This window comes from Globicephala melas, chromosome 16 (genome assembly GCF_963455315.2).
Source record: "Globicephala melas chromosome 16, mGloMel1.2, whole genome shotgun sequence".
Lineage (NCBI taxonomy): Eukaryota > Metazoa > Chordata > Mammalia > Artiodactyla > Delphinidae > Globicephala > Globicephala melas.
The window spans coordinates 32,545,401-32,569,483 of NC_083329.1; the positions used below are offsets into that span (position 1 = coordinate 32,545,401).

At 41.2% G+C, this 24,083-nt stretch overlaps 1 protein-coding gene across 1 annotated transcript in view; it reads right to left on the minus strand.

The window, feature by feature from the left end:
- The window catches only part of PLCE1 (phospholipase C epsilon 1), a 315,415-nt gene that overhangs the window by 258,421 nt on the left and 32,911 nt on the right, over positions 1-24,083 (minus strand). Inside the window, exon 2 of the mRNA XM_060285871.1 lies at positions 15,322-16,878. Within this exon, the coding sequence (XP_060141854.1) occupies positions 15,322-16,527 (1,206 nt within the window). The 5' untranslated portion in view covers positions 16,528-16,878. The remainder of the gene's footprint in view (positions 1-15,321; positions 16,879-24,083) is intronic.

Consider the following 24,083-nt stretch of genomic DNA (forward strand, 5'->3'; position numbering starts at 1 on the left):
ACAATATACCTCAAAAATTAAATACTTAGCTATAAGTATAAAATATATACATGACCTATATGTGGAAAACTACAAAACGCCAACAAAAAATCAAAGAAGATCTAAATAAATGGAGATATATTCCATGTTCATGGACAAGGAGACAACACTGTTAAGATGTCAGTTCTTCCAACTTGATCTGTAGATTCAGGGCAATCCCAATCAAAATCTCAGTAAGCTATTTTGTAGAACTCAGGAAACTGATTCTACAGTATATATGGAAAGGAAAAGGGCTTTTAACAGCCAACACAATACAGGCATACCTTGAAGATATTACAGATATGATTCCAGACTGCTGCAATAAAGTGAATATCACAATAAAGCGAGTTACACAAATTTCTTGGTTTCCCAGTGCATATAAAAGTTATATGGTATTGGGCTTTCCTGGTGGCTCAGTGGTTAAGAATCCACCTGCCAATGCAGGGAACACGGGTTCGAGCCCTGGTCCAGGAAGATCCCACATGCTGCGGGGCAACTAAGCCCATGCCACAGCTACTGAGCCTGCGCTCTAGAGCTCGCGAGCCACAACTACTGAGCCTGCGTGCTACAACTACTGAAGCCCATGTGCCTAGAGCCCGTGCTCCTCAGCAAGAGAAGCCACCACAATGAGAAGCCCGTGCACCACAACGAAGAGTAGGCCCCACTAGCCGCAACTAGAGAAAGCCAGTGCACACCAACGAAGACCCAATGCAACCAAAAATAAATAAATGAAATAAATAAATTTTTTAAAAAAGTTATATGGTATTTGTCCAAATGATTTCAACATTTACACTATACTGTAGTTTATTAACTGTGCAATACCATTATGTATAAAAAACAAATGCATGCACATAACTCAGTTAAAAAATTCTTTATTGCTAAACAATGCTAACCATCATCTAGTCAGCTGGTAAGTTTATGACTCTTATTTCATTATTGAAAATGGCCAACTACAAAAACAAACACATAAACAAACTGGTCCTCTGCCTCCTCACATCAACAGGTGTTGTCAAAAACTTTTTGCAAAGTATAGAAGATAATTTTACATCACTTTAAGTTTTAGGTGAAGTAATGTCTTTGGGGGAAAAATCACTAAGGCAAAATGGCAGAAGGCCTCTGAAATCAACGTTATATTTGGAATAAGTCACATGGACTCCTGCAAGTGAGAAAGGTGGTCAGTCTTCCTGTGATGGAATATTTTGCTTTCTCACTGCTGGAAGATGAGCAATCCCAACACCTAGCAGGGCTCAGCAGATATCCCACTTCCTCCAGGAAGTCTTCTCAGGCTACACAAATCTTCCTCCCACTCTTACAGCAGACACTAGACCCCACAATTTAGAGTTATTTCGTCAGGCTCCCTAGAGAAAAATCTCTATTTATGGGGAGATAACACAGAGTTTTGGTTAAAAATTGAGGCTTGAGAAACAACAACAATAGTGCCAGGTACTGTCTAAATGCTTTAAAATTAAGAACATTAAATAAAGACACAGACCTACTGGAGAATGGACTTGAGGATATGGTGAGGGGGAAGGGTGAGCTGTGACAGGGCGAGAGAGAGGCATGGACATATATACACTAACAAACGTAAGGTAGATAGCTAGTGGGAAGCAGCTGCATGGCACAGGGATATCGACTCGGTGCTTTGTGACCGCCTGGAGGGGTGGGATAGGGAGGGTGGGAGGAAGGGAGACGCAAGAGGGAAGAGATAAGGGAACATATGTGTATGTATAACTGATTCACTTTGTTATAAAGCAGAAACTAACACACCATTGTAAACCAATTATACCCCAATAAAGATGTTAAAAAAAAAAAGAACATTATCATTAACATATGTTATCATTTAACATATAATGATTTATTAATTTTTACAACCCAAAGAAGTAGGTCAAACTATTATCCCCACTTTAGAGATGAGGGAACAGAGGCACAGAGAGGTTAAGTAACTTTCATTAGGTCACAGAGCTAGTAAGTATAGAGTCAGAATTTTAACCCAGGCACTCTAGCTCCTGAGCTCACTTAACCACTGTGGAGGCTTAAGCCTTCAGTAACTTAACTGACATAATACAGTCAATTCAGCCCCATACCTATGGGTCAGAAATAGTGTTTGGCTTCTGACACAGGGGAGAAGAGTTGGCTTGAGAGCCTGGCTTTGAAATCGATGCCTGACCAGACCTGGGCAAGGCCTCTGCCTTTCTTTGAGCCTCAGTTTCCTTTACTGTAAAATGAAAGGTTGGACTTGATGGTCTCCACGGCCCTTCCAGTGCTAACGTTTTATGAGTCTGGGATTCCTGGCTGGATTCCTTGCAGCTCAGGCCATACTAGCTCTTCCTGGGCCAGGTCTGGCCCCTCCCGCTGGGCTCAGTGTCTCACAGTTGGCGCTGCTTCCCATAAATAAGAGAAAAAGAACAAGGGGGAAATATCCTCCTGAGAGACTGGGAGGGATCCCACGGCTGTTCTGGATGCTTTGAAGAACTTACAGTCATTAACCAGAGAGAGCTACCTGCCAAGTGAAGGATGGAAAGAACTGGACTAAGGGGAGAAATGAACTCACAAAACTTGGCTACATTCAAACTAAAAGGGCATCTCTGAATACTTAAAGCACTGACAATGTTACTGCAACAAGATGAGCCAGTTTCTTAAAGAACTGAAGACAGAATAAGCCGTGAAACCTGGAATAGACCAGAGAACACAGGAAAAACCTGATAAATTATGCACCAACCAAAGTTGTTTACAATCTGGGAAAATGGTGCAATAAATGAAAGATAGCACAGACATATTGGCCTCTACCATTCCACCATAAACTCTTCTAGGCCAGGTGCTGCACCAGGAATCTATGCATCCCAGGAACCCTAAACCCTAGGTTCAGAATCAGCTGACATTAACAGACCACCTACTATGTGACAGGCTGTTTCACACATTTTTATCCTATTTTAGAGATGAGAAGACAGTCTTTAGAGATCCAGTTTCTAGTTCTGTGTCTTCCACCATTAGCTATGTGAACCTGGTTAAATAGCTTCACCTGTCTAGGGGCTTGGCTACTTTATCTATAAAATGAGGAGCTGAATAAAGTTATAAAAGGTGGGCCTTGGGCTTCCCTGGTGGCACAGTGGTTGAGAGTCCGCCTGCCGATGCAGGGGACACGGGTTCGTGCCCCGGTCTGGGAAGATACCACATGCCGCGGAGTGGCTGGGCCCGTGAGCCATGGCCACTGAGCCTGTGCGTCCGGAGCCTGTGCTCCGCAACAGGAGAGGCCACAACAGTGAGAGGCCGGTGTACGGCAAAAAAAAAAAAAAAAAAAAAAAAAGATGGGCCTTCCAGCTCAAGAATTCTGTAGTTCATAAAGTTACCAAATACTTATTTTATATTCACCTAGAAAAGCATTCACACTGGACCAATTTAATTTGTTTATATTTCAGACCATTGGAACTCAACAGATTGCACCATGCTGAGCACATAATGTATGAATCTAAGAGAAAAAACAATTGTAGCTTTGGGCTTCAGTAGCTCTTCTGATTCTCTTCCACGTGGTACTACCCAGGGTCATCACATATGGTTGAGAGTGTTGCACCCTGTATAAGGGCACCTGGCCAAGAGGGATGAAGAAGATGGGGCCAAATTTCAATCTGCCCTCTGGCATGAGCTTTGTGCTCATGAGGTTGAGTCCAAATCAAAGGTGCGTTATGGGTTTGTGGACGCCTCTGAACTATCCATCAATGCTGAAGGGAAGCTGTGAGCCAGACTGTGAAACAACGGCCAAGTTTGCATTGAAGTTGTTTTATATGCAGGACTTGTAATTTTACCTTTGCTCAAAACATTGTCAGACACCTCGTTTCACCTCTGGTCAGTTTATAAGACCCTCAATAAAACCAATCCTATCTTTCATAGTCACACATCAATACTGACCCAAACCACCATTAACCAGGATGCTTGAATGGACTGTTTTGAAAATTTCAATCCAAGCTCAAAGGATTAAGACATTTTGCATAATGGCAGCATGAACGGAAAACAGAGAGAGCCTTTTGAGATGATTCCTTAGAAAAAGAAAACCCTGATTTAGCTGCACATGTCCTGGTGTTTAAAATAAATCTATTTAATTACCTCACACTCACAAATCATGGCAACTACCAAATACTTGCCAAAATACAGAAAAACAAAAACTTTGGGAAAAATACTTGCTGGATCCCCATTCTGGGTTTCTAATGTGTTATCTTTACATGTGGACAATTCTTTGCCGCCATTATCAAGTCATTCATTTTGAGGCTCCTGATTTTTCTAGCAACAAATTAGATTTGCACTAGTTCACTCACAATGCTTTTCCTTTACGTTGTGATCCATAACTACCAAGTCTAATCATTCTGGATTTCCTGGGTCAGTCTCAATTTCAAATATTCTGCCCTTCTCTCCTCTCGATAAAAAGTTCCCAGCTTTTTATTTGGAAAATATGGTTGCTACAATAATGGCATTACCCTCACAAACTATCAGTCATGCCAGTCCCACCATCATCACGGTGCCCATATTTGGTTTGTGGCCATCAGAAGAAGAACTGGCTGGTCCATCCAGGGCCTGAGACCATTTTCATGGCCTAATTGAAAAGAAAAATAATGCATTTGCTACCAAACAAGTTTTGGATTCACCGATTTAGAACTCAAATGAACTTTCCCCTTGTTCTGGAAGAGAGTCTTTCAAGGCTAAGAAATTACTATTTGATGGAAGGGTACACAATCTGGAAAAACTGAAGTCATGTGGCTTTCCCACTGCCAAACTCCTACATGCTGGCCTCGAGACACATCCACACTCACTATTAAAGTTTCACCATTTATAATTTGGTGCTAAATCTTTCTGAAGCTAGGCTACTCAGCATGGTCTACTGAAAAAATTGATTCCTTATTCTATCAAAACATAGGGATAAGACCAACTAGGTGTCGGTGATAAAAGTTACCCAGTCTCAAGTTGAAGATGACGTTATTAAAACTAGGCTGGCACCATGAAAGGGAAACCAAAGGTCGGATTTCGGCAAGCAGGTTCCACACTCTATGCTTGCAGCATGTCTGAAAGGATACAGCTGATTCTGGTTTTGTTTTGCTGCATCTGCAGTAGTTTTTGAGTCCCTTTTTCTCCAGGTACCTCACTCTGAATCCTCAGAGCATGGAGTAATAAAAGTTGTAACTGGGGGGAGATTTCATAACGTTGGCCAAGCACTTGAATACACAACCAACTCATTTTTTTTCTCCAGCCCCACAACCTTGTGAAGTAGGTGAAAACTTCATTTTAATGGTGTGATTATGGAAAGAAATGTTACTGAGTAATGTTTTTCATACTCAGGTCAGTTGCTCAGAATCTTTGAAGGGTCAGAGAAAACTTGAAATTAAAATGGAAAAATACTGAATTATGTTCCCACTAGTTTTGGTTATTTCAGTGTGATCATGAATAAGCTATAGATTCTGAGTCAGATGTGTGCAGTTTGCTTTGGACTTTGTTCTTGCTTACTTACTTATAAAACTTTTAAAATGTCCTTCTAAATTACAGCAATTCAGTAAAAAATTCAAACCTTCGGGCTTGGTTTCTTCCCCCTTGCAGGCTGAGTCATAAAAAATAAATCTTAGCCATTTCAATAGCCAACACGCCCCTCACATTAAGAATTGGTATTGTTCCCCATGTCTCCCATTTCATCCAAAGGTCACACCCAACTCACATTTGAAGAAAGAAACAGCTCAAGGATTCATCCAGCTCAACATTTGCACATTTAATAAGAGAGCAGAACCTCTGCCAAGTTACCGGGGTGAGTTACATCAGAATCTTCCAGGGAAACTTCTGAGGAGCTGTTATGAGCATGGGTTATGGAGGTAGGCAGACCTGGGTTCAAGTCCTGACACTGTGTGAGCTTGGTCCCGTTACTTATCATGAGCATGAAATGAGGATGTTCATAATATCAGACTCGTAGACAGTTGCTGTCTACGAGAGGGAAAAGAGCAAAGAATCTGGGAAGCCCAGGGCCTGGCACCCTGTGAGAGCCCACTAAGTGCTTGCTGATGTACTGCTCCAGGCATTTCAGTGCTTAGCCAGTGATGAAGGAGAATCTCTCCTCTGTCCTGCCATTACTCCAAGTGTTTGAGTGACAAGTTTCTCTCCAAATCAAACCTCCAGGAGGTAGTTCTGGGTGAGGCAGAACACTCACCCCAAAATCCATGGCTGGGACTTAAATCAGCAAGTCATAGCCTGCTGGGGTTTTTAACAGGAAACATTAAGTTAATATCTGCAAATCATATACACAGTGTCTGACACGAAGTAGGCAATGAGTCCATGCCTGTCCTCAATTTCCTTTATACCCAAAGGAATTAAAATCCCAGGTCCTAAAGTGACTTGCTTAAGGTCACACAACCAGTTAATAGTAGAGCTGGAACTGGTACTTAGGTCTTTTTTGGGGGTGGGAAGGTGCTACCTCAGGTCTATTATTGAGAGTATTAAGGGGTCAGATGGTTTGAAGGAACTGGCCAAACACCTCCCAAACGCCAACAATGATCTCCTCAACTAACAAACATGGCATGCTGTGCCCATCGCTTTACCACCAACATCATCCCTGACCGTGACTGAGAAACAGAAGCTAGATCCCCTCTGGTCCATGACGGAAATCTGCCTGTACGGACTGGGGGTTGTGAAGGGCAGGGACAGAGCTCCTGGGTCTTGACAGGAGGGGGCTTTCTTTCCTCCCTGGCCCATTGCGGATAACAGCAGAATCAGGTGTTCCCTTATAAACACAAAACATTTGGAAACTTTCTCAAAGGTCTTTACAGCCAGTTGAAATGGTGGGCCAGGAACAAGGAGGTCCAAACATGTCCCTTCTTTATCTTTTTGGCAAAATCTGTGGAGGTGACAAGCATGGATCTCTGGGTTCACAGGACTGAAAAAGATCCTTTTGAATATCAATGGAAAATTCTGATTCTGTCCTAGGCACTGCACTAAGGAACTGGTTCCAAGCTCTAAGGGCCAGGGGAAGGATAGCTAACAAGCTTGCACTGGGTCTGGGGAAGGAGAGAAGACACCGTAAGTGGGTGGAAACCGCCTTTATTCATTTATAATTCAGGGAGTCATTCAAGAAATACGTATTGAGTACTGACTGTCAGAGAAACTCTGTACTGGGATCCGTGGTAGGGGGAGGGGACTGGTAGTAAAGACCATGGAGAGAATGTGAAATCTAAGCTCAGGAAGAAAGGATGGGCAGGAATTCGCCAGGTAGAAAGGGGTGTTCTAAGCCAGGGGAAGGCAAACTTGCTGTAGAGGACCAGATAATAAATATTGTAGTCTTTGCAGGCCATACAGTCTGGATTGCAGCTACTCAACTCTGCTGTTACAGGGAGAAATCAGCTGTAAACAACACATAAAGGAACAGGTGTGACTGTGTTCCAATAACTTCCATTGGTGAAGAGTAAAATTTGAATTTCTTATAACTTTCACATGTTATGAAATATTATTATTCTTGTGATTTTTTTGAACCCTTTAAAAATGAGGAACCAGGGCTTCCCTGGTGGCACAGTGGTTGAGAGTCCGCCTGCCGATGCAGGGGACGTGGGTTTGTGCCCCGGTGCGGGAAGATCCCACGTGCCGCAGAGTGGCTGGGCCCGTGAGCCATGGCCGCTGAGCCTGTGTGTCCGGAGCCTGTGCTCCGTAACGGGAGAGCTCACAACAGCAAGAGGTCCGCGTACCGCAAGAAAAAATAAAATAAAATAAAATAAAAATAAAAATGAGGAACCATTCTTAACTTATATTTTAAGAATATCTGTATTAAGGTATATGGGTGTTTAGTCAAGGCCATTCCTGAACTAAGAAGATAATATGCATTTCTAAAGCAAAGATACTCTTAGACCCTCATACCCAGGGCTGGAACTAGGGTGAGACAAGTAAGCTGCCTAGGGCTCAAAATTTAAGGAGGCGCTCACTGATAAGTACAGGGTTGGCACTTGCAAGACCCTGCCTCCTTAAATTTTGCACCCTAGGCACCTGCTTGTCTCAGCCCAGGCCTGGCCCTGCTGCACCTGTGCATGATGGAGCATGTTACTATGAAGTGGTGACATCCTCCTCAATGCCTCCCTGTGATGCACAAGTTTGCCGGAGACAATCTGGTTCCCAGCCACTGCTCTGTGGAGCAGAATTTGGATCATTAGAAAAACGACCTATATGCATGATAAAAAGCTTGGGCAGAAGAGGAAGGAGAAACTAAGCAGACTGGAGTTTGGAGAGAATTGTGGGGAGAAGGAAGATAGAAAGTTTTACTTGAAAGTTGTTGCTGGTCGGGTAGTGTAAGAAAGACTAAGAATGAGATCAATATCCAAAGGAAAGGTTTAACAAGATTCACTGTGCATTAAAATTGGAAGCCTTCTTTGCTGCCCTCTTGACTTCCATTCATTATATCTATACCTATACATGTATCTAGCTATATATTGCAAATCACAATCTGATAATGGACTTATATCCAAAATACATAAAGAATTCAATAATTAAAAAAATATTTTTTTAAATGGGCACAGGATTTGAATAGGCATTTCTCCAAAGATGCATACATGGTCAACAAGCACATGAAAAGATGTTCAACATCACTGGCCATCAGGAAAATGCAAATCAAAACCACAATGAGATATCATTTCATACCCCCCAGGATGGCTATAAGCAAAAAGATGGACACTAAGAAATGTTGGTCAGAACGTGGAGGAATTAGAACGCTTGCACATTGCTGGTGGGAATGTAAAAAGCTGCAGCTGCTTTGGAAAAAGGTCTGGCAGTTCCTCAAAAAGCTAAGCACAATTATATGACCCAGCAATTCCACTCCTAGGTATATACTCAAGAAAATATATGTCTACACGAAAACCTGTACACGGAAGTTCACAGCCAAAAAGCAGAAAAAAAGACAATGTCCAGCAACTGATGAATGGATAAAGAAAATGTGGTATATTCATACAATGGAATATCATTCAGCAGAAAAAACTCACATAGTACTAATACATGCTATGAACTTGGAACCCTGAAAATATTACGCTCAGTGAAAGAAGCCAGTCACAAAAGACTACATACTATATGAGTCCATTCATATGAAGGTCCAGAATAGGGAAATCTATAGACATGGAAAGTAGATTAGTGGATGCTTAGGGCTGGGGGAGGGGGGAAGGGATGGAGAGAATGGAGGGTGATAGCTAAAGGGTACGGGGTTTTTTTCTGAGGTGATAAAAATGTTCTAAAATTGTGGAGATGATTGCATACATATGTGAATATACCCCAAACCACTGGATTATATACTTTAAATAGGTAAACTGTATGCTATGTGAATTGTATCTCAATAAAGCCATTTTAAAAAGGGAAAAAAAATCAAAGCATTTCTCCTTCCCTCCAAGGAGGTCTATTGGGTTTCAACGTATGGGCTCTCCTTGAAGATCATTGTGTCCTTGTGTTGCTAAAGGCAGAGGTGGTTTTCTGCTGAGTTCTTTCTGAGGATTTGAGGGGTGATGGCCTGAATGAGAGGGAAGGGGTTGGGGTTCAAGGGCTGAGTGATGGGGTTAGGGATTTGGATAACTGAGCTCTGTTAAGACGCTTGTTTAACCTGAGGCTCTGAATGTATCCAGGCCCGCTGCTGCAACAAAAAACTACTGCATGGGGCTCTTCAGGGTCAGAAAATGACCCTAGCACCATTGTCCGAGAAGAGGTTTTCAGGGAAGATCCTGCCTGAGCCGTGAGTTAGTCTAGTCGTGGAGGGTCAGGGGACGGTCACCACCCCCTCCACCCACTGCCAAAAATGCTTCAGTCCTTGAGTGTTGAATCCGCATCACTCCAGGAGGCCTATAAGCCCTAAGGGGACTGCTGTACTTGAGTCAGCTCCCGGGGGAGGTAGGGAGGGGCGGTGGGGGGGGAAGAGGGCCACTTCATCACTCATGACTATGAGGAAGTCATTCTATGGGCAGCCTGAGTTCATCCTGTGTAAAAACTGCACAGTGTGGGTTAGATCAGGCCTCCATCTGATGCTCTTAACTTTGCCCACGGGTTCTGATTCTTTTCAGGCCACATTTTAACCACAGCCCATTTCCAGGGATGGGGCAGGCCTCTCCAGCTGCTAATTCTCATTATGCAGGACATCTGGGGAAAAGGAAGAAAACGAAAAACATCCTAATCTGATTGTGTCCCAAAGCTAACATAAGAATAACAGTTTATAGCAAAACTTAAAAAAAAAAAAAAGAGTAACAGTGGCCATGAATACATTCACCTTAAACTACGGCCCAGGGTCAGTGTTTTTCATTCCTTTTTTTTTTGTTTCTCTTTTATTGCCAAATCCTAGCCAAAGAGCTGGTGTGACTACCGAGATGTGGAAGTAAATTCATTCTAAACGGCCCCAATGCAGCTAATAAGTGAAAGCTGTCCTATTGACAGCCCATCACATTTTCCACTGATGCACTAGATGTGACTAAACTGCACAGGGGCTGGCCGGGAACTGGATTCCCTTTCACTGCTCAGCAGGAAGGGGCCAGCATCGTCCTATACCCATGTCATGACCCTGACATAACCCTTAGTAATGGAAGAGGAGGCCTGGCATGTCCCCAAGCACAGGCTTTCAGCTTACCTGGGCACCCTGTGAAATTTTAATTATTTCAAGGTCCAACTGTACCCAAGTTGCAGGGAGACCAAATTTCCAGATAAGAAAACAAGACATGTTGCTATTTCACCTGCCATCTATTACAACACTGGACAGCAGGGCTCAATGGATATTTGATCATCCATAACAGTTACAACTTAGAAGATGAATTTATTATCGGTTGGTCCCTTTACACATAATAGAGAAAATAAAGAATCCAGGACATATGTGCTGACAAAGGCATTTATGTTAAACACGCGAATATTTTTCACTGCCTCTTAAGTTTAATTTTCTCTGCTAGAGAACAGAATAAAATGTGAAGGAGAAAGACACATTTTAGAAGGCAGAAAGCAGAACAGGGAATAGCAACATAGAAGCTGGTTTTTAATTTAGTTTTCCTAGTCTGATTTCTAAAAAGTAAAACTTCATTTTTTCTATTTTGTTGTATATATTCTTTCACGGTAAATCCTCTTGTGGATCAAGGCAGGGAAACAAATGAAGCAATAAAACAGGACCTGGTGGGCTGTCTGCCCTGCCACCTTCACATTCTCATGTTCCATCATTCAGTGCACGGAGAACTAGGTTACATGAGTGATTCCAGCAGACGCAGGATCCTCCTGTACTTCATATTCAGAATAACTCTAGGTACTTAAAACTCCCCAAAATTCGGGCAAGGGGAGAATTTTTTTTTAAAGGAAAAGCACCTTTAACCAACATTTAACCTGGAGACTTTAGCCATTTGCCAAAATATGCCGTCTTGTTGAGCCAATAAACTGAAAGCAGGCAAGGGGGGTTGTAACTGAATAAGGGGTAGGTTTTAATTTTTTACAGGCAGGAGGAGGAAGATACCAATATGGTTAGTCAGTCAGCAAGCATTAATCCTCATTAATGTCTCCCATTCAAATCCATTCTTCCCTGCACAGCTGTGCAAACATAAATTAATTGGGTCATCTTGACGAAGGCATACAAGAAAAAAAATTTTAATGTGAGGCAAAGGAACTAATTGGACAAATAACACATACTCTAAACTTGTGGGAGGGATTAAGCAAGCTACCACATCATAGATGGAAGGACATACCTTCAAATGCATACCACGGTAAACATCCCCGTGCGAGAAGGCACCAAAGAGTAGAAGGAGGTGGGGACAGTTCATGACAAAGCGCAAGATAACAGCCCCGGGCGAGAAGAGGGGCCAGGCACCGTGCAGAGGACTTTATGGTAGCATTTCATTTAATCCCCCAAGAACCATTATTCCCAGTTTACCTTTAAGGCAATTAGGGACAAGGAGGTTAAACAACTTGCCCAAGGTCACATGGCCAGTAGGTGTTGGAGTCAAAGTCACAATTTCAATTCAGGGCGACTGACTCCAGAGACCATGATTGTAAGCATGGCATTGTCCTGTTTTCTTAATACTTGGCATCGTGCTTGCACTATGGAGAGTATACAAAAGGTAGGGCCATTTCTTGACCTTAATAAACTTACAATCTGATTGGAGAGCTAGGACGGACACATGAAATAATCGAAGAACAGGAACAGGAGAATAACCTTGGGGGTCTGCAGTTTTTTTAGGTGGAGGATGGAATTTACAGGAGCAGGGGGAAAGGGGCTATAATTCATCTGTGCAACTTTTGAGAAGGATTTCCACCAGACTCAAACTAAAGAATGAGATGCAGAGACAATATGATACTTCAGAAAATACTGATTCATTCCTGCCATGTTTGAGTGTTCAAAAAAGGCTCTCCCTTTCAGAAATTACCCTTAAGAAAGGATAGGAGAATAAGCAACAATGTCATACTTGTTTAGCACAAGGAACTATATTCAGTATCTTTAATGGAAAAGAATATGAAAAATAATATATATATATAAATAAAACAATCACTTTGCTGTGCACCAGAAACTAACACAACATTGTAAATTAACTACAAAAAAAAAGAAAGAACGAACAAATGAATGAACAGGAGGACAATTGGCCCATCCCCCAGCTTCATCTTTGGGGTTAATAAAAATGGCCACAGCCTCCAGGAAGCCCAGACAGAGAGAAGGAGAGAGAAGTTCCTGAGGTTTACTCTGCAGGAGGTGTGGCAGGCTCTCCCAGCCTCCAGAGACTAAGAAGCAGGAAAAAGATGATTGCATCATTTCTTTGGTTCTTTTCTTTGGAAATTACCCATCCCAAGGCCTCTGACAGACAGAAAGGGACAGGTTTGAGCTAGGGACCAGTGAACATTCTCAGAAGAAGTGGCAGGGCTCCAGAAACTGGAGGAATGAATAAAGGCATGCCAAAAATTATTCTGAAATTGACATCAGATTCATGACCCTCATGACTGTATAAGTGTGTGGGGAACTCTGATAATGGTTTCAAGCCATCTACTTCCATTTATTTTGCTGTATTTAAATTTCTGTTGTGTTCTTAATGTTCAATTTCAAGTGTACATGGATTTTAAAATCAATGCATTTTTAAGTGGGTTGACATGTTGCCATCAGCAGCAGTTTCATGGTCAGCACTGGACAAGTCACCATAGTGCAGGCAGGACACACATGCCTGGAATGAGCTTTTTTCTCCTGGGTGGACAAAATTCTGTCAGAAGAGCTGGGGAGCATGTGGGTAGCTCACACCAACTCTTGACTCAGGTTTCATGAGGAACCAGATGAAGATTCAAAACCAAATCCCTTGACACTTGCCGGGTTGAACTGCCCATCAAATGTACAGAGAGAAGGGCCTGCAAGCTGTCACTTTTCAGGCAGGCTCCCAGGGCAGCCCTGACACTCCTGAGAACCAGAGCCGGGTCAGGGAATTTAGGGCAGAGCAAATATTCCCGAAATGTCCTGACCAAAAAGCAAAAAGCTCAGTTTAAGCTCCTGGTCAGTGGTTCTCAACTCCATAGAATCATAGAACCACCAGGGGAACTTAGAGAAATTATTCATGCTGTGCCCTACCCCAGTGATTCTGATTCAGAGGGTCTGGGGTGGAGCTTGGACATTGATTCTAACACATAACCAGGGTCAGAGCCACCGTGTGGAACACGAGAAGTCTGAGATACTATGAGCATTAGTAAGTGGGGCTACTCAATCAACATACTGTGAAAAGAACAGAATTCTTTTGTTCCTTTGAAAACTTAATCTAAATTTTATATCTTTCTTGATCTCGAGAAACTAAGAGTGTGAGTTGCCTGGATTACAGGTCCTAGTTATACCACTTACTAGCTAAGTGACTGTGGGCAAGGTACAGAATTTCCTTGAGACTCCGTTTTCTTAGCAATACAATGGGGTTAATAATCAGACCATAACAGAAGGTAGTTGAGATGACTGCATGAAATCAAGTATGTAAGTTATTTGGCCCAATGCCTGGCACATGTAAAATGCACAATAAACATTAGCTCCCATGGTTGATGATGATTAAAATAAAAATATACTAGTCATATTTCAATAAAAGGGATGTTCTAGACCAGGTTTTATTTACTGGGCCAGGTTTTAAGGAACTGTGTAAAACTGAAATGCAAGAGTTATAGAAAGGGCTCTTCCACGAAGATCAGTTGAAGGAAGTAGGGCTATTTAGCCAGAGAAGGGAAAAACCGAGATGATACATGGTGCTGGCTTCCGATGCAAGGATCAGGTCCAAGAGTGGGCAGCTAATTGTGTGCATTTCTAAAGCAGGAATCTTAACTTAAACAGGGGGAACTGTGGATAGAACTCAGAGAGCCCAGAAAGTTGGATGAAAAAGAATTTTTTTATTAATCTCAAATAGAAATGTAGAATTTCCTTCAATTATGAATGTAAGCAACAAACTTCAGTAATACTGGCAGTACCTGTGCTTTTTGCCACCAACAGAAACCACAGATATTTCCATATATTATAGTCACGGACGAGACCTAAAATAGTATTTACAATTAGGGTGACCAACTGCCCTGGTTTGCCCAAGACTGAGTGGCTTCCCAGAACATGGGACTTGCAGTGCTAAAACTGGGAAAGCCCCAGGTAAACCATTCCCTACTAACATTCATCACTACTTTGAAACTATGATTGTTATCACATTGCTAGATGCCATTATTGCATTATGCCATTACAGTACTCTGCTATATTACAATTTCAAAATTATCTTGATAAACGTATATCCACATAACCTGTGTCTTTTATGATCCTTTGTACTTCGTTTGATGCATTTAAAAGTGCTCTTCTCAGTTTAAAGACTTTACCAAATTGCCAAAAGAACCTATGGCATAAAAAGGGTGAAGGGGGAAGAAACTGGGAGCATTGGCTAGAAAACGGAGGAAAACAGATTTAAGTTCCTTTAGGCCTTGCAACCTAAGAGCACACAATGAGCTACATGGCAGAAGAGGACAGAAGCATATATCTCCAAAGGACACAACTAGACAATCAGTTGAGGGAGCCCGTTTCCCACTCTCAGTTGTCTCCATCTTATAATCCTGTGTACAGTAACCAGGGGCTCTCCCTAATTTCTCCTATCCTGATGACATATGTATGTGTATTTTGTTACTTATATTGTTGTGGCATTAACACAATCTTGATAGCTATCAATTCCAGTATGTGTTAGGTCTACTAGTTTCCAAAAATTACAAATGCTTCCTCTAAGAGTCATTTGCCAGAACTGAAAATTTCCCATGAATTAAGACAACGGAGATTTGGATTTTTAAAAACTCAACTTTAAAGAATTGATCAAAAAAAACTTTAACTCTTACCGGATACCACTGGGCTTCTGACGGACATTGGCCCCCATCTTGCCTCGTCACCACTGTTGACAGCCGTTCCATGACTCTCCCACAAGGCAGTAAGAGACCGTTTCTCTTCCGATCAACGTGACTCCAAGCCCCCAGCCCAATGTGACCGGAAGGCAGAGTTCTCACAATTGCCCTTGTCCCAGTGTATACAGATTTCTTTACTTCCCTGTCATTTTTACAAAATCTCCTCACTAGCCAAGTGGACCGCTCCTTCTTGCTTTTGAATAAATCTTCTTCTGCATCTTCACAATTATCAGGGAAGTCCTCAAAATGGCTCAGAAAGGTCTTGGCAGGTGGACTGTCCATAAAATCCTCCCCGCAAAAGCTGTCACTTGAACATACTACATCGGCCTTCGGGCAAGAGCCTTCAAAGCACAAGTATTTGTCATTCAAGGGGTCACAAGGATCATACTGCAGCTGCCTATTCTTACTGTCACAGTTACTTGCCAATTCCATCAGTTTACAAGTATACGCCATGTAATTGTTCTTTTGTTCCCCACCAACAGCAGGTAGTACACAGTTTCCACAATCATCCAAAATCAAGTTATCCGATAGGGGACAGAAAGTGTCTGACATTCTTCTGTCAACTTCATACTGAAAGTGAAATACCGCCATGTTGCTGTCAGGGTGTGCCCTGCCCGTCTCTAAGATGGCTGATTGAGCTCCTAATGGACTAATAATGCCCGCGGGAGGTCCGTCTATTTCCAGTCGAATTCCAGGGAACACCTTTCTTTCCAGTGAAGAAGGGATTCCAGTTTCCAAACACAGGCCTTCCTCTGTGGTAGAATCACACGTTTCATAAAACTGGCTCTGAGGAAGGCCACATTGATGGTTTTTCAGTATGTTGTTGCAGTTAACGTTAAGGTTTTTCACAGAGTCTGGTATGCTTTTCTCCCAGCACTCTTCATTACTGTTCTCATCACTCGTTATTTTCTCCCTTGCTACTGAGAGAATCTGGGGCAAGTTGCTTCCAGAAGGTTCTTCTGTAAGTTTGGTCAGTTGTGAGATGGTATGAGAAGTCTCCCCGCTCTGCCCGACAGGATGCGTCTTTGGAACACTGATGTCCGAGACCTTATCGTTACTTTCATCTACAGCCGACTGAGCAGATATCACTTTTCGCTGAGTCACAGGTCTGAGGACATAAGCTGCCATTTCTTCAGAAGTCATCGTGACCAATGAGCAGGCTTTAGCTACCGCTGTTTCTCCCCGTTTGTGATCATGTCAAAATGTTAATAAAACTATGGGTTATTAAAATAATCTCAGGTGTATAAGCCCTCTGAGAAACAAAGTGACAATTCCTTCATTTAGGTGCATTAAGAGCCACATAAATTTCCCCAGTTATCACTTCCTACCATGTGCAGTATGCTCTTCGAGATCAAGGTTTTAAGGCGGTAGATCAATTTTCTTTCTTTGGTCATTTGAAGCAATTCTTTCGAAGACTTTTATTCGACATTGCATTCTGTAACCTCTGATTCATCACTGGCTTACAATGATTTAAAAATCCAGTTCGAATGTATCCTGTGAGAAAAAGGGATAATGTCAAACACTGTGGCACTAAACAGATTTTCAAACATGAACTCATAATTCTAAGCTAAGGCAAACTACGAATCCATTTTGAGTAAGGAGTTTTGCAATCAGAAGTTGGTATCATTTTTCTGATTCAGTATTTCAGAACTTCTGTTTCCAGTCAGAATGGAGTAACAGAGACCAGATTTATCTTCCTTCCTTAAACAACTGAAAAAAAATCAGAAAAAAATAATGAGATAATGGTTTTCAGATATTGAACAACAGGCAACATAGAACAATGATCCCTGAAAGAAGAAAAAAACAAATAAGGTGAGCTCTATAAATGCCCGAGCTTATAGCTTAAGAGTTTTTAGGCTACCGGGGAGGGAGGTGGGACCCAGATGAAACCCAACAGTGTGTCTAATTTAAAGAGAAGTAGTTGAGAATTCAAAGAGGCCAAGGAAGTTAGAGAAAGAAGACACATGAAGTAGAGAGGAGCAAAGATAAGGATGATAGCAGGCTTCTCATAGAAACAATGCAAGCCAGAAGACAGTGGAGTAAACCTTTAAAGTACTGGGGGGAAAAAAAAAAATATATATATATATATATATATACACTGCCTACTTAGACTTCTATACTCAGCAAAAATCTTTTGAAAACAAAAATGAAATAAGGACTTTTTAGACATATAACGCTGGAAGAATTCATCACTAGCAAACTTACATATAAGAAATGGTAAAAGAAGTCCTTTAGGCAGAAGGAAAATGATACCTGATAGAAATCTGAATCTATAAAAAGAAATAAAGAGTATGAAAAATGTTAAATATGTGGATAAATACAATTTTTTCTTACTTTTTAAATAACTTAAGATAACTGACCATTTAAAGCAAAAATAGTAACAAGGTTTTGTGGAGTTACTAACAAATGCAGAAGTGAAATATATGACAATAATAGCACAAAGGTCAAGAGAGAGGAAATGGAAATATATTGTTATAAGATTATTTTCTACATGAATCGGGATAACATTACTTAAAGTCAGGTTGTCATAAGCTAAAGATGTATACTATAAGCCCCAGTGCAACCACTCTAAGAAAAAAAATATAGGAAATAAGTAAAGATATTAGAATCTTAAAATTTTTTTCAAATAATAAAAAAGAAGGCAGAAAAAAGGAAAAGGTGAACAAAGAACAGATGCAACAAATGGGAGACAAATGATAGATTTAAACCTTTCAAAGAGCATCTTTGGGCAGTGTTTCTAATTTTTTCCCATAAAGTATATACATTTTTAACTCCCTCTGTTTCATTTGAATAAATTATTCAGTTGAATGTCAACTGACATAAACATTTTCAATTTGTGAAAGACATTATTTAAAAAAATAATTTAGCCTATTTTATTCTCCAAATTATTGAACCCTGCTCTCTGCTGGGAACCGTGTAATGGGCTAGAAAGCCAGGACCTGCTTGCAAGTCTATTAAGGAGAGAGAATTGAACAGATTTCAGTCCAATGTGGCAAGTGCAATTATAAAGGATATTCAAGGCACTCTGGGCCCATAGGGTGCCCATCACAAGTATACTGTTCCTTTATAGGTAAAGCTGTTCTTCCCAAGGCAACTGATGGCATTCAGGCTCTGCTGTCAACAGCAGATTCACCCTGTCTTTGCTCTTTGCTACACAGATGTCCCTCTTCTCCTTGCTTCCTCCTTTTCTGCTCTTCCCTTCTTCTCTTACATATATGTCTCCTCAAGCAAGGACAGTCACAAACTCTCACCTGCTTTCAGCACATGCAGGTCTTCACAACTACCCTGAAGATCAGAGGACACCCTATCGATCATATACATCACAAGGAACAAACCAACCCACCCAGAGCAGCAACGTCCTAATACAACATCCTAACCCTTTCCACCTTTTGTGTCTTCCTTCCAACTTGGTTTCTTTTTTATTTTCTTTGGAAAATGCCTCTCTTATTTTTGTGGATATATGCTCAGTATAAAACAATTCAAACGATGCAGAAAAACACACACATTTTTTTTTACCTTAACACAAATTCCACCACCCAGAGATAACCATGATTAATACTATGAGGAACCTCCTTCCAGAATGCTCCCTATGTATTAACATACAGAGGTATAAGTATATACTTACACAAATACCAGATCATACTGTACATGCTGTTTTATACCTGCTTTTAAAAATTCAAAACATGAACAACTTTTCATGTCAAGAACTATACTGAATACTTTAATGGCTTACGGCACCAGCTTTCAATATCTTTGCTCCATTTTTTAGAGGAATGTAATTTTTCAAGCCAAAGCCTTCAGATTGACAGTTCATCCATCCTTTCTAACCCATGAGGAAGGTAATTCAAGGTAGGTGCTGCTTAAGTCCTGTTCTAAGCATTTTATAATTCTTATCTCATGTAATTCTCACTCAACTCTACCAGATAGTGTGATGGTTTTAAAATATGTCCACAAATTCTGTGATACTCTTCCTTTCAAAATGTGGAGACTGGTTCCCCTTTCCTTGAATGTGGGCTCTACTTAGTGATGTCCTTCTAACACAGACAATGTCATGGAAGTAACAGTGTATGACTTCTGAGAATAGCTCATAAAAGTCATCGGAGTTCCTTCTTGGCTCTTCCTCTCTTGCTTTCTCTGGGGGATATCAGCTACCATGTCATAAGGAGAGTTCCCTGTGGCAAGAACTGAAGCCTCCTGCCAACGGCTACTTGAGTGAGCCACCTTGGAAAGTGATCCTCCAACCTCAGTCAAGGCTCCACATGAAGGCAGCCTTACTCGACTTCTTGACTGTAACCTCACCAGTGACCCAGAGCCAGAAGCACTCACCAGAGCCCTTTCCAAATTCCTGACCCACAGAAACTGTGAGATAATAAATGTTCATTGTTTTGAGGCATTAAGTTTTGGGGATAATTCGTTGCACAGCAATAAGTAACTAATATAGATGAGTTCCATCATTATCCACGTGTGAGAGATTAAAAACCCAAGCAGAGAAAAGCTAAGTCACTTGCCAAAGATCACACGGCTGGAAAATGGTGAAGTCAGGATTCAAATCCAAGAAGCCTGACTCTAGAACCTACGCTCTTCTCCATAGTTATGCTGCTTTCTTTGCTATCTAGTCTAAAACCCCACAGGTTTGAATTTCGGATGTCCCCTGGCTACAGAGATCGATGGCTCCTGGGAGAATCCTCTTTTATTTGCGTTTGTCTCTGGAAGAGGCTGAGGTTTCTGTTTTGCCTCCAGGTGTAACCAGGACTGAGCAACATCCCAGGAAAATGACTCCCTGGAGCACTGACTTGGCTCCAGCTCACGTCATTCCTTTATTCGACAAATATTTATTGAGTACAAAATTAAACGAGGCAAGGATGTGCCCCTGATTTCCTTACAAGTTAATACTTCATCGGTTAAGATACAGTGCAAATAAGGTGATGATGATCTGGGTTAACACAGAGGAAGAGCATCTAAATCAGATGGTGGGCACAAGGTGGGAGTGACTGCAGGAAGTATTTCTTGGAAAAGATGATGACCGAGCTGAGGTATGAAAGACAAAACGGAGTTAGCTAGAAAAGAGGTGTACGGACTTTTACGAGAAGAGCAATTGTGGCCTCTCCTAGAGAGAAACAGAAAGACACTGCCGCCTGGCAATTCCGGCAAATATTTTAACCACTTTGCAGTTTGATTTCCTCTCCTGTAAAATTGAAATAAAATCACCTACTCCATAAAACTGTGAAGGAAATGTTCTGAAAACCAAAAGTTCAGTGCAAATGTTTGTTATTCTATGCCTTGTAAATGTCTTGATGAGAGAAGATGACCAGAGTTTAGCAACTCTGTTGTATTTGTGACATGGTGTTGAATTACTTTTGCCAGATTCACACATTCCACTCCTCAGGTCCAGTCAAATTTGAATTTCTATTCTATAACTGGGATTGACTCCCTGAATCTCAGCTGCATGACCACAGCTGGTTATATGATCAATCTCGAACTGCCCTTACCACATCTATAACATTGGAGTGAAACATACATGTTGCAAATGTCAGCAGTGCCTGGCCCATCAGTAAATGTTAATTTTCTACCTATCTCCTCTAGGTTGTCTTTGAGGGAAGTTGGGTTTGGTTAGAGTTATAGTTAGCATTAGACTGTTAACTGAAGAAAAGCTGAAGTCCGAATGAAGATCAGAGTCTAACAGATTTGAAAAAGAAAGGGATGGAAAAAAGGATTCTTCATTTCTTAATGTGCACAGGTATGTGGGGAAGATTGGAGAAGGGCCAGCCTGGGAGAGGTCAAACAATATGTGAGTTAAGAATATGGCAGAACAAGAGAAGACTTGTCAAGGTAGCGTTTCCAAGCTAGAGATGAATTGGGATAGATAATGTGTCAAGGGAAATGACTGGCCAGGAAGTAAAGTTATGGAGACGCAGGGGGTGCTAGAAATCCTAGCCAATCCTAGCTAGAAATCCTAGCCAAATCTTGTAGTAAGGCAAGAAAAAGAAATGAAAGGTATAAGAAGAATCAGGAGTGTCACAGAGTAAGTTTTCAGCTTCAGAGTAGGGGAATATCGGTCATAAATAACCTTGTTGGTAAGTTTCCATGGGCTAAATCAGGGGGCTAGCAAACTATAGCACCAGGCCAAAATCTGGCCTGCTATCTGTTTTTGTAAACAAAATTTTATAGGGACACAGTCATGGCCATTCATTTATATAATGTCCACGGCTACTTTCACATTACAGTGGTAGAGTTGAGAAATTGTGACAGAGACCATGTGACCTGCAAAGCCAGAAATATTTACCATCTAGCCCTTTACAGAAAAAGTTTGTCAAACTACACACTAAATAAATGAGTTAACAAAATGCCTGTTTAGAGCCAGAAAACTAAGCGTGAGGCTTATTAGCCATTTTCATGTATTTGAAGAACTGAGATGAGGAAAAAGGCTTGTTTCATAGTTTCAAAAGGTAAGATCAGGGCCAAAACAAATGAATTATTGGGGAGGCATGCTTTGGCTTAGTTTGATAAATAATTCCCTAACTTTTAGAGCTGTTCCACAAAGGACAGGCTATCTTGGACAGCAGTCTTCTCCTCATTGTTGATAGAAAGATTTAAACAGGAGAGGTATGATGTCCAGCATAGTAGGTATTCAATGTCTGTTGAACAAATAATAGAGTGAATGAATGACTGCCTATAATGTTTAATTATAAAAACAAAGGCTAATACTTATTAAGCATGTATTGTATGTCAGGCATGTTCTAAGCACAGTGTACGTATTATCTCATTTCATCTTCATCTTTTTTTTTTTTTTAACATCTTTATTGGGGTATAATTGCTTTACAATGGTGTGTTAGTTTCTGCTTTATAACAAAGTGAATCAGTCATACATAAACATATGTTCCCATATGTCTTCCCTCTTGCGTCTCCCTCCCTCCCACCCTCCCTATCCCACCCCTCCAGGCTGTCACAAAGCACCGAGCCAATATCCCTGTGCCATGCGGCTGCTTCCCACTAGCTATCTACCTTACTACGTTTGTTAGTGTGTATATGCCCATGACTCTCTCTCGCCCTGTCACAGCTCACCCTTCCCCCTCCCCATAAACTCAAGTCCGTTCTCTAGGAGGTCTGTGTCTTTATTCCTGCTTTACCCCTAAGTTCTTCATGACATTTTTTTTCTTAACATCTTCATCTTTTATCTCATAAAATTATCAGTAGGGTGACAGAGACTTGCTAATTGTCCCCCCAAATCTGTTCTCATTTTCCTCAATAATAGAACTTCTGAATTTTAGTGAAATTTAGTGGCCATCCCTTTATTAGCCTCCCCTACAGCTAGATGTAGTAATACAAGTAAGTTAGTGCTAATTAGATATAAGCAAAATGGTTTGCTACTTATGGACAGTGTCCTTGAAGGGAGAGAGTGTGCCCTTCTCTTCCTCCTCTTTCTCCCTTCTGCTGGCTGCAGGGAAGGCATGATGGCTGGAGCTAAAGCAGCCATATCAGACTGTGAGGTAAACATGAGAATAGATGCCTTGCATAGCAAAGAAACAAGATAGAAGCCACTGTGCCTGTTTCCTAGATTTGGAAGAGAGAAAAATAAAATGCTATCTTCTTTAAGCTACCACTATTTTAGGTTTTAGGCATCCAGATCTGTTCCTAACTAATAAAGGTGAGTACTATTGTCGTCCCCATTTTATGAATGAGGCTCAGAGTATTTGAGTCACTTATGTAAGAGTACAGAGGAGTGTAACAAGGAAGCTATATAGAAAATTCCTGCATTGGAGGGAAAGTTATAGTCCCTAATTCCTACTACATCTCCAAGTTTATGCTCTTAAACCAGACGGAATGCTTTGCGTCATACAAAATAGTAAAATTAGAAAAATATTAAATACAAGCATATTGTCTTTTCTAACTGTAGGTGTTGGAAGGAGGTGGAGTATGACAACAACAACAAAAACTAATCTACTAGACAACTGTCAATTATTTATTAAGCACCTGTTATATTCCACAGGGCTCAGAAAGCAAGATGGCCAAGGACCAGGGGATCAGTAAAGCTCTGATGGAGGGAGATTTGAGCTGGAACTTTACAAAGAGGTAGCAATTATTTTTATCCATATTCGGGTAGAATGAGCATTGTAAAGAAAGTTGAAGAAAATATAATGCATAACCGTGAATTCATCTGAAGCTCGTAGGAGAACATTTCAACTAATCAAAGAAGCTGAAAATTGCTCAGTAATTTCACCATCATGGAAGAGAAATACTAGGGTAACCATCAAAGTTGGTAACAGAATAGTTCTATTTGCATCTTAACTTACAGGATTTTATAGAGTCCCTTTGAGTATCATGTGTATGACAGACAAACAACCATGCCACAGTTATTTACTTACGCATGCTCTTCTCCAAAGTCCACTCAGCAAAGAGATTAAAGAAAATATTATGTCTGCACAACCCTTTCCTCCCTTTCTCCCAACCACAGGCACGTGGAGTGCACGGTTGTAGGTGTTTGCACACACCCACACCCAAACTGCATGATATCAGTCAGTCTTCACTCTTTCTTCTCCGGTGAATGTCTGCTGTTCCAGCCTCTCCTGACCTCCTTTCTCTGAACTATGATGACAGAAATTCCTTAAGTCACAAAGAAACAAAGATTTTAAAACACTCCCAAAAGGCACTGGTGTACCCATCTAGATTATTTTCCAAGACCCCAACGACTTAACCCTTTG